At 35.3% G+C, this 13682-nt stretch overlaps 1 protein-coding gene across 1 annotated transcript; it reads left to right on the top strand.

The window, feature by feature from the left end:
- The first annotated feature begins 488 nt into the window (after positions 1-488).
- Positions 489-12623, top strand: LOC132633111 (ribulose bisphosphate carboxylase/oxygenase activase, chloroplastic). The gene is made up of 12 exons (XM_060349337.1): positions 489-904; positions 1646-1731; positions 1860-1869; positions 2933-2995; positions 3431-3544; positions 4390-4451; positions 6877-6931; positions 7107-7308; positions 8015-8121; positions 8469-8524; positions 9901-9993; positions 12361-12623. Exons 1-12 carry the CDS (start codon positions 550-552, stop codon positions 12466-12468), a joined length of 1311 nt encoding a protein of 436 aa, XP_060205320.1. The 5' UTR covers positions 489-549; the 3' UTR covers positions 12469-12623.
- The last annotated feature ends 1059 nt before the right edge of the window (positions 12624-13682 follow it).

The following is a 13682-nucleotide window of genomic DNA, read 5'->3' as shown; positions in this document are numbered from 1 at the left end:
TTGCTTGAAGTATGAAAATTGCCAGCATATTACTGAAAATGTTTTAATTATTGATTTAGTCAATTCATATAAATATATACATCTGTACATATACCTCTTCGATCTATATTATATTTAGTAAATTATTGATGTCTTTAATAAGCATGCGAAGCGCAGATAAATTTACTAGTTGGAGAAGAAAACTAGAGAAATTCATGCGGGTTTTTGGTAAAAACTTACCCACACCGAGTGTTTATATCAAATTAATACAATTTATCATGATTAAGTGATTTAATGAAGTAAAAGTACATGTTAATTAATCATGATTAAATAAAAAAAACTCTACATCTATACACATGACATGCATATATTATTAATTTGATCTAAACACTCGTTTTGACGGATTTTTGTCCCATGTGGCGCGAAATAGCTCTAACTGGTAGTGTTCCGATAACGTCTAACCAAAAAAGTAGTATGTGAAAATTGATCGGCTAATACTAACTCATTTTAAAGTTGTAACGGCTAATACCAAAAAGAAAACTAAAGGCCCAAATTTCTTCAAACAAAACAATGGCTCTCAGTTTCCACTCATCTGCTCTGCTCTTCAACTCCACCCCTTCAATTCCACTTTCCCATTTTAAGGGGCAATTCCCCAATTACTCTTCACTCTGTGTTCGTTGTTGCACTCCAAGTTCTAGTAATCAACAAAGTGAAAGCCAAGACTCAAATTCCAATCAAGATGCACCGAAAAAGAAGAAGAAGAAGAAAAGGCTATCTGAACAGTCTTCATGGGAAGCTAAAGATGCCGAAGGCAACGATTATCTTTACAGGCTTGGCGCCGAGGCTGATAATATGAATATCGCTGTTGGTGCTAGGGCTGGTGTCATTGATAGCCTCTTCGCTGGAAATTTCCTCGGGAAAGACTGTAAGACAGTTCAATTATGCACTTTTTTTTTCTCTTTGTCATTACCTTATTAATCTCTTTAAAATCATCTTGTGTTTAAATTGTTTACTCCCTCCGTCCCATATTACTTGTCCCATGACAATAAAGTAACGTCTAAATGATGATTGAAAAAGTCACATAGTAACTTGGTATTGTTGGATTCCCAATGTCAAAAGGTTTACTTCTTGTGCATGCTCTAATCAAAAGGTACGAGTAATTTATTTTTATTATATAGGGGTAAGTTGGTAAACTTCACATTACATTATTGGTTTCTTAATATGCCTGTTTTTGGCTAAGGTGGCACTTATTATGGGACGGAGGGAGTATTAGTTACTGAAAAAATAATTAATGTTAAGGACAAAATGGGAAAAATTTAACTAATTATATCTTGGTTTTGTAAATTGACAAGTATTTTGGGATGGATGTTTTTAGTAATGTGGACAACTAATATGGGACGGAGGGAGGGAGTGATTAGTTTGACTGGGCACAAAGTTTAAGGAATAAAAGGAGACTTTTTAATCTTGTGGTCCTAAATTAAAGATGTGTGTAATGTACTAAAATGTCCTTTCAGTTTTGTGGTTATAAACTTGTTACGTAGGATGTTTGAATTGTCAACTTACTAAATATAGAAAGAGTTACTCTTTTTGGGACAGACCAAAGAGGAACATGAGACACTTAAAATGGGGACGGAGGGAGTAATTTTTTTATGTCGTTGTTTTTCAGCGGATATTGTGTTTGATTATCGGCAGAAGGTGACTAGGTCGTTTGCTTACCTTCAAGGAGATTACTATATTGCTCCGGCGTTTCTGGTACATTGTTCTTTTGATGGTTTTTGCATCTTGTTCTGTTATTTTTAGAGAAAATTAATCAATTTGAGTTGCTCACCCGTTTTCTGTTTTTGTTTTTGTTTTTGTTTTTGTTTTCTTCATGTGAACAGGATAAAGTCGGTAAGTTTCAGTTAGTGCCGCCATTTTTTGTATCTCCCAATAGCTCATTCTATGCGATCGGTGTGCCTTGCGTATGAGTACTGGTGTTTTGCTCTGCCAAGATGAGTTTGATTCTAGCATTTTAGTTTCCTTTTTGAATCTTTCCTAATGGAGTCAATAGTAGAGATCAGCTTGTTTTCTGATGCCTTCTTACTTATGTATTAATCACTGTTCTATTTGGCTTCTCTTGCCAGTTATCAGTAGAAAGACAACCCTTTCTGTTATAGATTACTAGATAATCTTTTCACTTTTGTGTTATGAATTAACGACGATTAGAGCAGTAATAATGAAAAAGAAGAACACACAATTTTAACATGGAAACCCTCAAGGGGAAGAAAACCACGGCCATCACCACTCTTATCATTCAATGAAAGATGTATTTACAGGATACATAATTATGAAGGAAAGCCATGTATATATAGGCTGCAAAACACCCTAAACCCAGTAGTAATCGGACCACTTATCCAGGTGGAAACGAACCGCTTTGGAACTGCCATTCCCTGCGACCACTGTAGTCGGTCATAGGAACTGGTCCTTACATCTGTCCCACAAAGATAACATTTTGATTGTTCAAAAAAGAGAAAAATCATGATTTGCTAATGTTTCATTTCAATATTTCATATAGGCGTTTTCAATTTAGCAGCTAAGGTAGTACTCAATGGGCAAATTGAAATTTCCTTTAGTAAGGGGCTATACAGAAAACTTGTCTTGATGGTTAATTGTGGACTTAAAAGACTACTCTAGGTTTTCTGCACCTGATACATAACATGTTTTGATTTCTCCACAATCCTCTTTCCTTTCGTTTGATTCGGAAGTGTATCATAACATTGGTATAGTAGTTCATATGTCTGGAGGATTAACATCTATTCTTCTATGCAGATTTTAACATGTAAACTTGTTATTTTATGCCTGCACTTTTTTGTGCTATTATTTCAAGTAGAGCTACCTTATTTAAAAGCATTGGTGTTTAACATTTTTTTTCCCTGGCCTCCTTTCAATGATATATGGAATCTTATCCCTGCAGTGTGTCACATTGTGAAGAACTACATTTCTCATCTTATGAACGCCAAAGTTCCCCTGATTCTAGGCAAGTATGTTTTCTCTTTCCCCTTCTGTTGTTGGCATCTTTCGGATCTTACTAAACTTACTTTATTCTGTGAAAGTGCTTCTTGTACAAGTTTTATTTTTTGATAGAGATGTGTAAACAACATTTTCCTGCACTGCTTTTCCTTCTAAGAAAAACGTGATGCTTCACATTTTATTCTAGTGTAGGACTATCTTGGACATTTTGACTCTTCTTTTATATTTCTTGAATGTGATAATTGCTTTACACTCAAATTTCAATCATGAAACGCCAGACCGAATTTATTTTTTGTCATGCACAGTAGTTAGCTTGATCTTGATACTCCATGAAATAATGTTAGTTGTGCGGCAAAAGATTTTGTGTTATGCTCTATCAACTTTTAAGCTGACTTTTATGGGGATTTGAGAAGATATTATTATGATGATGTTTTTGTAACAGGCATTTGGGGAGGAAAAGGTCAAGGCAAATCATTTCAGACCGAACTGATCTTTCAGGCAATGGGAATTGAACCTGTCATTATGTCTGCAGGAGAGCTTGAGTCAGAAAGAGCTGGTAGAATTTATTTTTTTAACTGTATGAATTGCTCAAGAATGATATAGATAGGAATACTCCATACTTTGGAACTTATTGACTAGACTTCGTACTAGAGTATTTATCATGATCCTTGGGCAAAAAAACAAAAAGAAAAAAAAACCTTGCAACTAATAATTCTGAACTGACAAGCCAGGGCAGAAAATTACACTATGGATGTACAAAAGTGACTTGTGATATCTTTCTTTCTGGGATATTTTCTAGTATGATTTGAAGAAAAGAAAAATTAACCTGGTCGATGTTAAGACTCTGTTTGGTGAGTTTTTGATGCAAGATATGGACACAAAACTAACTCGTTGTCGTTCCTCCTTTGAAATTGCTCCCATTGTCATATCCAGGAAGAGTCTGTAAAACACTGACTACCTTTTTTAAAAGATTCTTTTACTAGATTTATTATCACGAGTGCTATGCGTAGTTAAAGATTTTTCATAGAGGAACCAAGATTTACTATTGCTGGTTCAGTAAAGTATGATTGACTTAAATGAGCATATATATATATATCCATAAGCTAGAGACTTCACTTCATCCAACAATATTACAGGTTAGAACAGTAGATGACATTGCCGTAATGAGACACAAAAATTTACTAGCATAAACTCTTCCTACTCAATTTTGAGGACTCATATTATGACCATCTCGGATGATGATCATATTTAGTTTCTTTTTTCTGATTACCATCAAGTGAAGAGCAAAATTTTCCAATTCTAAAAGCTGTGTTTTTTCCTATCCTTTTTTATTTATTTATTTATTGTTTTTTACTTGTACATGTTATTTACTTATTTTGCTTTCCATCTTTCCTCTAACAGGAGAACCGGGAAAGTTAATACGTGAGCGTTACAGAACTGCTTCTCAAGTGGTTCAGAACCAAGTTAGAAGCTTTACTGCTTTTATTACTGGTATATGTATATGTTTGTATGTCTGGGTCCTGTTATTCTACATAGGTTATGCTATAATTTATGTTATATGCTATGACTTATTAGCTGTTTTAATTTGACACATGCTTATTCATTTTCTTGTTTCCTGTTGTCCGTGACAATGGTTCATAGAATGATTCTCTTTGTTGCTTTTTTTCTGTGAATAGAAATTCATAAAGAAGAATAATAGTAAATAGAAGCTTTCACTCTACGGAAAAGGCTCAAATATGCCATCCAACTATCGGAAATGGCTCATTTATGCCACTCGTCAATAGTTTGGCTCATTTATGCCATCGAACTATAGGAAATGACTCATTTATGCCACTCATCAATAGTTTGACTCATTTATGCCATCGCCCGTTAATAAAAATGACTCATCTATGCCATATTTCATTAAAGCTGGTTTTACAATACCATATATGACACGTGGCCTCCAGCTAGATTATGGTTGTAGGTGGGTAAGGTGTATGGGTCGGGTTTTTTTATTAATTTGGTATTTAAAATTGGGCTGGTTTAATTAAACGACGTAGACCTCTAATTGGAGGCCACGTATCATATCTGGTATTATAAAGCCGGCGTTAATAAAAATGGCATGGATGAGTCATTTTGGTAACGAGCGATGGCATAAATGAGTCAAAATATTGATGAGTGGCATAAATGAGCCATTTCCTATAGTTCGATGGCATAAATGAGTCATTTCCTATCGTTCGATGGCATAAATGAGCCAAACTATTGACGAGTGGCATAAATGAGCCATTTCTGATAGTTGGATGGCATATTTGAGCCTTTTCCGTTCACTCTATTTATCTCCTTTTTTTCTTTCTGTGCTCCCCCACAGTGCTGACGCATTACAATCCAAGTCAGAGGTAACTTGTTATTGGCTTCCATCCTCGAACTTCTCGTTCTTTGTTTTCCTTTTCTTCTTCTGTCATCTTCCCTTTTGTTCCTTTGCTGCTCTCTGCAGCACATCCTCATTTTTGTTATCGACTCCAATTGCTGCTTTTTTCTCTGTCGCCCCCCCTTCCACCCCTTATTAGTGATTTTAGAGATCCAAGCAACTCTTTTTCTCTCCCTCCTGTTTCCTTTTCCTTCTCCAAGCAGGGGTTTCTTATGTCCCCCTATCCTCAATCCATCCTTCTTTGCCTTTCTGTCTTTCCTAGAATCATGCATTCAGGTCATCTGCTACAGGAACAACTTCATTCAGTTCTGAGTTTCATTTCTCTCATCTCCTTTGAAGTTCCTATCTTTGCCCATGACACCAACAGTCTTCCTCAACTCTTTCTTTTCCCGTTCTTATCTGGCATTCACTCTTTTCTGCTGTTGTTCACACCGGCTGCTTTACGTCTTCTTTTTCTTCTTCCATGGTCTTATCGTCTCTTTCCTTTTTCTGACTATTACATTGTTGATTTGAGTGTTTTTTTAAACCATAAGTGTTAAAATATTGTGTCACTTTGAGTATGTTTGCTTTAATAATCTTAATGGAAGAACAATGTTGCTACTCAAATATAACAAGAGTATCGTATGCTGCAGCCACCCCCACCCCCCAAAGGTATAGTCCAGTTATGTGCTTCTGGTGCATTTTACTTTTTTTTTTTTTTTTTTTTGGTAATGACTAGCAAGATCTATTGTTGACTTCTTTCTAAAATGTCTAGTGTCTTTAGATTTGCTTTCACAGTTTAAAAACTGGAGATTAAGTAAGAGAAAACATGGCTGTCATGAATTTTCTACATCAATGGTTCCAATAGTCATTATAAGTTACAAATGAAATCTTATTTAATGTTACAATTAAAGGCTTATTCAAAACATTATAACAAAGTTCCAAATGGATATATGTGATAAATGTGAGCTCTCCCGATATTGCAGAACATACATTCCTTCCTTTGTTACACAATATTTTTCATTCTCCTACGTGAAAAAGAAGCAAAAGAGCACCATACACACATACACACACCAATTTTAGATTGAGAGGCAATTGGAAACAATAAGAAAAAGACATCCATGATATTGTATGCTTTTGAGAATGTATACTTAGTACACTGAAAAAAGTAACTTAACAGCTTAGCATATGCATTTATTGTCTGTTTCAGTCATGAACAAATGTTACAAAAGCATGCATATTTAATTTTGGGTTCAAAGGCGGAATTTCCTACTAATAGTTGCACAGTAGAATGATTATTAAAAAGGCTGTGGAATCAATTATTATCCTGCATATAGCAGAATTTCTTCCACTTCATATATGCGGCTCACTAAGTTGAAGTTTATGAGTTTTGTGCCTTACCGAAATATTATCTTTTTTCCTGCTCTAAGTCTCTCTGGAGTTTTTCATATTGTTTAAGTGAACTCCTAATGAACTGTGTTATGGTTCCTATTGTTTGACAGGGGAAAATGAGTTGTTTGATGATCAACGATATTGATGCTGGCCTTGGTAGATTTGGTAAGCTATATTATTTTACTTGGATGTACGAATCTACACTTGTTGGCTTTTCTTTTTCACTTCCATTAAGCATCTCTTTGGTCTAAATGATTGTATATCTTTCAGCTCTCTTTTTGACCAAGAAGTAAATGAACTGACATTCTCCACTAAAGAGATTGCTTTTTTTCCTGTGAAGGTGACACTCAAGTGACAGTCAACAACCAAATTGTTGTTGGAACTCTGATGAATTTGTGTGATAATCCTACAAGGGTTAGCGTAGGCCAGGACTGGAGACAATCAGATATATCACACAGGATTCCTATAATTGTGACAGGAAATGATTTTTCAACATTGTATGCTCCCCTAATTCGTGACGGGAGAATGGATAAGTTCTATTGGTACGTTCCCTCCTGTTATCCTAATCGTTCATTGGCTTCTTTTTGTGCAACTTTGGAGTATGTATAAGAGTCACGTGATTACAACTTCCTGGAATTAATTATTATTTTTGAACATGCGAGGTTAAGTTTTATTGATGTAATCAGCACCAAGATGGTGCTGAGAAGGTTACATCCAAAAAAACAAAACCAGATTTTTCCTATCTAACTTTGCAGTGAACCAACAAAATATAACAAGGTCTCCACATCATTTACAAGGTCAAAAATACAACAAAAGCTAAGGAATCCTTCCTAGGTTTAATTTTTGGACCACATTGAGAGTATAATAAGGGTAGAACATCTATTATTTTTTATGAACTACCTGATGGTCCATTTGGATTTAAGATAACACGATTTAACTTCTCGCTTTCAAGTTTATGAATAAGACATTGCCCCTGAAGCTAATATTGGACAGTGCTTAAAGTATATACTCTTTTTGATCAGGAAAATAGTGATTAATGTGTATACTTTGGATATTCCTTGTTGATTTTGAATCATTATAAATGTTATGCTTAAACTGAAGTAAAATTCTTGATCAATCAAAAAATAGTAATGCTAATAGAGAAAGCATTTTAACCCTTTGCAAATGAATTTGGATGTTCTCCACGGATAACAATTTAATGTAATACATTTCATGGCGAGTAGTGACTATTGCTCTTTTATGATATAGGCAGCCCACCCAAGAAGACATCGTGAATATTGTTTGTAGAATGTACGAGAAAGATGGCATAACAAGTGATGAGGTTGCGACTATTGTTAGTACATTCCCAAATCAAGGTGACAAACCATCCATGAAAGTTATTTATTCCGCTCTCATGACACATATGCAATTTTTTGACAGTTTTTTGCTGGCTCACACTCTATTCTCTCCCTCATATCTCTAAAAATAAACACTATTTATAAGGTATAATCGTTCTTTGGGTACAGAAACTAGGACATATTTCAATTTTTATCTAATAGATGGCCCAAGTATGTTGTGTTTACACTACTTTAAGGACTTACAATGGTACACCATCACATTGTTACATATGTTATTATGAGACTATGGATTGGCTAAGAATTGGTTAACTATTACAGTTATAAAGGCCTTTTTTCTCTCACATTTCTTGTTCATCTCTTGGCAGCATTGGATTTTTATGGAGCTATGAGATCTAGAACATACGACCAGTCCATCCTAAAGGTAATCTAATTTGAGCAGTGTCATTTTACTTTATTCATTGCCTCTTTAACCTTTAAACTAATCCTCTATCATGTTTCGTAGGTGTCTTCTTGAGATTTTTCTTGTTGAGTTAGTTGGTTAAAGAGCCCTCTCATTTTTTCAGAGGAAAGAACGGTTAATGTTGCTAAAAGTTTCTCTTTATCGAAGTCCATGGAAAAAGTAGAGTTATTTGTCTGATTAAATAGCGCTTTGAATTAGTTTTCAGATGATGAAAAAAGATGTAATTTGGTGAATAATGACATTATTATCTCTGGGGCAATTGAACAAAAATGTCAAGGTGCTGGATTATGATCATTGCATCTCTTGTTCCTGAAGCAAAGTGTTCTATAAGATGATTTTATGTCAATAAAGAGTAATAAATAAATAAATCCATGGTAAGCTCAGAAAAACGCCATTCCACATTTTCCTTCTATCCTGAAAGACAACTAGATGACCATGCTGAGGTATAGCTAAAAAGGTTCATGCTTTTTGTATTTGGTTTTCTGGTTGTCCATAGATTCAATGGTGAATCCTTTTAAGAGAAGTTCATTAATGTTGTAAAAACTTATCAGTAGACAGAAATATGTATAAATTACTCTCCTCAACTCCTTTACATTTACAAAGTATGAGTGTTTCTTTAATCCATAGTAGATTCACATGGTTCTGCATGTATAAATTATTTACTCTTCAACTTTTCTCAATTTACAAAGTTTGGCTGTTCTTTAATCCATAGTTGAACTCTTGAACCTAAAGTAGTATGATCAATAAAGCTCTTGGGATTGAGGTGTAGTTGTTATCATTATTGTTGTAGAGTAATGTTTATTGTTTCTCAGGAAATTGACGAGCTACAGAACAAGTGAGTTTATGATAACTCGATATTATATTAGGATTATTTTGAATTTATAAAATATAAAAGAAGTTGAGATTTTAGTTATTGATTGGTCATAGAATGATCAGTAAGAGACTTGCTAGTCTATTGCAGTACCGTAGGGGCAATTCTCATTGTTTTTGGTAGTTTTTTGTAACTAGTGCTTAAGATAAGATGCAATTTCAATATTTATAGTATTCCTCCATGATGAGTGATGACTGGCTCTTGGATTCGTTAAACCAGCCAGCAAGTATTGCAACTTAGTTCATTCCACTTTTATAAGTGCTCAAAAAGGTCTATAAGAAAAAACAATTCCTATGAACATATGCTTCATCATTTGTTGTTGCTTGTTAATGGTGATTACAGCTAATTTTTTTGTGTTTGCTTCTTCTTTTCTGCCACATTGGTACACAAGTTTCTAATCTAACACCAACTTTCAAAGCATGATTAAAATATCAGTTTCTCTTTTGTGCTTTCCACTTTTATGTAGTGGGTTGAAGACTCTGGAGGTGCTGAAGATATTGGCAGAAGATTTCTTCGACAAAGAAAGAAGGGAGAACTCCCAGTTTTTGTTCCTCCAGAGGTAAAGCATTTTCTGTTTCCCTTCCTTTTTCATGACAATTAAGGCAGGGACAGTTCTGATTTTACTTTTTCTTATTAAAATTTTACAACTAACACAATCTCTTTTCTTATATAAAGAAGAAAAATGAGAAAAAAGGCGAAGTGGAGAGGGGGGAGGGGAGAGTAATTTTCCCTATGGTCTAAGCACTAACCTTCATTAGTTCAGAAGTATAGGGGGCCGGAGGAATTAGAGGGATAGCAAGATTTAAAGAGAGGAACCAACTGTTAGGTAACATCTTAGCGCATGGAAAATGAAATGTGCTTTTTACTGTAAGTTATGGGACTCGGGGAGAGACTATCTAAGGGAAGAGGATACTCAAAATCAAGAGTGGGCAGAGGGGGTTGGTTTTGACCAAAGCTGTCAGATCCAGAACACTGATTTTTCTGGTGGAGACGCAGGTGTAAAATGTTAAGGTGAGTAAAGGAAAAACTGGTCTAGTCACTGCTCCAAATAGCTGAAATGAAGCACCTTGTTTGCAAAATCATTGCAGCATGTCAAACAGTTTAGGAATACAAATTTAAAGATGGATCTATGGTCAAATAAGACGAGTAAAAGGAGATGAAGTCGCGCAAGATGACCTGTTCATGTCCTAAGTACATCTCTAACTGCACCAGTCTATAGGTGTAAAACCATGATGATGAAGGTGCTAAGAGGAGCGAGATATAGATAAAATCGCATGAAAGGACTTTGTCTAAAAACCTACTATCTTCAGAACCATACAAAGTAGAGAAAAGTAGAACACAATGGAAGCAAAAGATCCATTTGGCTATACCAACTAGTTGGAGTTAAGACTTGATGATGAAAGTAATATTATATTCGATTCAATGTGTACTAGAAGTCTCTTTAGTATGTTTAGAGGTGTGTATGTTAGTAAACACTATAGAGAACTTCTAGTGTTAGAGACCATGTTATTAGACATCGGAATAAAATGGGCCAAGATGAAGCTGAATAGATATTAAATATTTATATAACCGACCTCAACTAATTGGCATTTGCAGCATAGTAGCAGTTGATGTATGGAACTATGGATAATCAACTCCTTAGTCACCCCTGCCCCTCTACTGCCAACACACATCCCACTTCTCTGCTAGTAGTTTGTCGAGCATTCTAACTCTTTGGGCCCGCCTTCTTATTCAGGGTGTTTGAGTTTTTCAATCCCAACAGTTTCTTATTTCTGTTTCCATTCCAGTCCTTCTCAATTGTCATCAACAAACTCAAAGTTGCATTTTCAAACCCTTTGATTGTCACCCCCAATTATGCCCAGGGCCATTAGCAATAAAGTCATATCTCATTTTCCTACCCTTTTACTGATACCACTGAAATTATGGCCAAGTTCATTAATGTGGCAAGTATATTGTTTTGTCTTTGTCAAAATATTCTTTTACGAAATTCAGAGTTTTTTGAAATTTTGTTTTCTTACCTTACCTTCACTTGAAATAAAAGAAAAAGAACCATGCCAAGCAGGAGTAGCTGGGAAAAGGATAGTGATTTGGACCAAGTTTTGAATAAATATGAAGTGTGATGCAAATTTGATTATGTCTGGGATAAGGCACGTCAACCTTTGGCCCGTGATGGGCACACTTTGTATAATTTGAGGCCAAACCCCTTCTCTAATTATCATGAGGAAAAAAAAAAACTAAGTGTGTTCGTTTTCTTTGAATACGGGGTTGTGATAACTTATCTCCGGCAGTTCTCCCGGCGTTGAGATGACTCGGAGCCCTTGTAAAAGTTGGTCTAAGGCAATAACAACCATTTGCTTCTGCTAATGAATCATGCAGTGGAACAGCATTCCAAAACCTTGTCAGCTTCCTATCCTTTGAGTCAAAACTAGGAGGGTCAATTATGTGTTGAATGACTAGTTATAAAACAACCTGCCCAACTCAAGTCTGTTTCTTGGACAATTTCTTGTGACAATTATGTATAGGAAATCTTTCTATCCATTCATTTCGTTCTTTCCTTTTAGTTTTAGTTAGAAAATGGAGTAAAGTTATTGAGTTCTTTTAGCTTAGGTCTTCACATAAGCAGGGCTGAGAGTCAACATGAGGACTAGCGGACTACTCAATTTTAGCATACTTCAGCCAATAGAAAGGTCAATTTGGGTTCAACCCACCGCGACTGTCCTTGATTATAAGATCACTAACTTGGCTTGTCAAACTTTGGGCAAGTCCGATAATCTTAAGCTAATTTGAATCTATAGTCAGAACTCTAGTTACTACTACTCATCTCCGGCGTATACTTTTCTTATGAGGATTTCGTATAATCTACCATATCTTGTTAAAAAGTAAAATCGTTTACTTATTCTGTTGGTTTTATTCTCCTCTTGTACAGCAAACGATCGAAGCCTTACTTGAATCGGGATACTCTCTTGCCAAAGAACAACAGCTGATTATGGAGAACAAACTTTCAAGAGAATACATGAAGAACATGGATGAATAGTATGTAATGCAACGATGTGGGTTAAAGAGGCTTCAGGTTGATTTTGTGTATATCATTGATTGAGTAACAGTAAAATATATTATCCAATCAGGACGTACTTGAAAATGGGATATAAATTTTGTTTTTCGTTGCAAGAGAGTTGAATTTTTCCTCCATATTCCTTTAAATATTTTTTTGTCACTGACTTGTCACTCTTAATCCCAAAATATGGACACCGCAGAAACCATTTTAGCGAAATAAGGATGAAAAGCACAATCTTTATTGCTTAAGTAAATTATCCAAAGTTATTGGCTCATTGCTGGATTTTAGCTAGTTCCGACTGCATTTATTCTTAATATATATGAAGTTCCATTGCTTCTGATTGCTACACTATCAGAAGCAATAGTGTGTGTCCATAAAAGAAATATTCATTTCTTAACGGCCAAGGTCCACTTCTACTGTAACAGGAGTTAAGGTAGTTTACAAATGGACCATTTCCTTTACCTGATGCCCTCATTTTGCTAACTGTATTTTGGCACGTTTGGGATGGAACCATTCTTTTGTTGGGCTCACTTGTAATTTAATGGGGTTAAGCTAGTATACAAATGGTCCATTTCCTTTACCCATAATTTGATGAGGATAGGATCGGCTCACTTCTAATGGGAGCCAGTTTACAAATGGTCCATTTCATTTCCCCATAGTTTTGGGTATTCCTTCTTGGCGTCCGACCATACCGGTGACGAATCAAGATTTTCACCAAGGGGATTCAAAATATAAAGAACACGTGAAGGATCCAGGGTTCAATATCTACTCTACATCCATAAGAAATTAATTTTGACATTGTATATACAATGTAATTTCTCGATGAAGGAGAGTTTGGATAAACTCTTGGGTCTGATTAATCTAGGTTCGCGCCGAAAAGTTCTACTTTGGGAAAAGATGTTCCCTACCGAAGATGACTCTATTTTGGTGGTTCGAACCCGAAAAGGTTAAAAATTGGAAGGCCATTTACCATCTCACTATAACTTTTGGTGGTGATAGGATGATGCTAACTAACTATACTAGGCACTTTTATGATGGAAGCCTTCTTCATTAGGCTCAGCTTGTTGTGAGAAGCCCTTTTTTCTTCCTTCCCTACTTGAGTTTATTGTTTGTCTCCACTTCAATATTTGTATATGTATGCCAAGAATGAAGTGATTATCTCCTGAATTATCAATGCATAAATTGGACTTCTC

Source organism: Lycium barbarum, chromosome 3 (assembly GCF_019175385.1).
Source record: "Lycium barbarum isolate Lr01 chromosome 3, ASM1917538v2, whole genome shotgun sequence".
Taxonomy (NCBI): Eukaryota; Viridiplantae; Streptophyta; class Magnoliopsida; order Solanales; family Solanaceae; genus Lycium; species Lycium barbarum.
Note: the sequence above shows the minus strand (reverse complement) of the source record. Positions and strands in the feature narration are given on the sequence as shown.

Coding starts and splice junctions, on each gene's coding strand:
- LOC132633111 (XM_060349337.1), top strand. CDS start 550: ATGGCTCTCAGTTTCCACTCATCTGCTCTGCTCTTCAACTCCACCCCT. Junction 4,452..6,876: donor CTCAAGTGGTTCAGAACCAA/GTTAGAAGCTTT, acceptor ATTGTTTGACAG/GGGAAAATGAGTTGTTTGAT. Junction 6,932..7,106: donor TGCTGGCCTTGGTAGATTTG/GTAAGCTATATT, acceptor TTTCCTGTGAAG/GTGACACTCAAGTGACAGTC.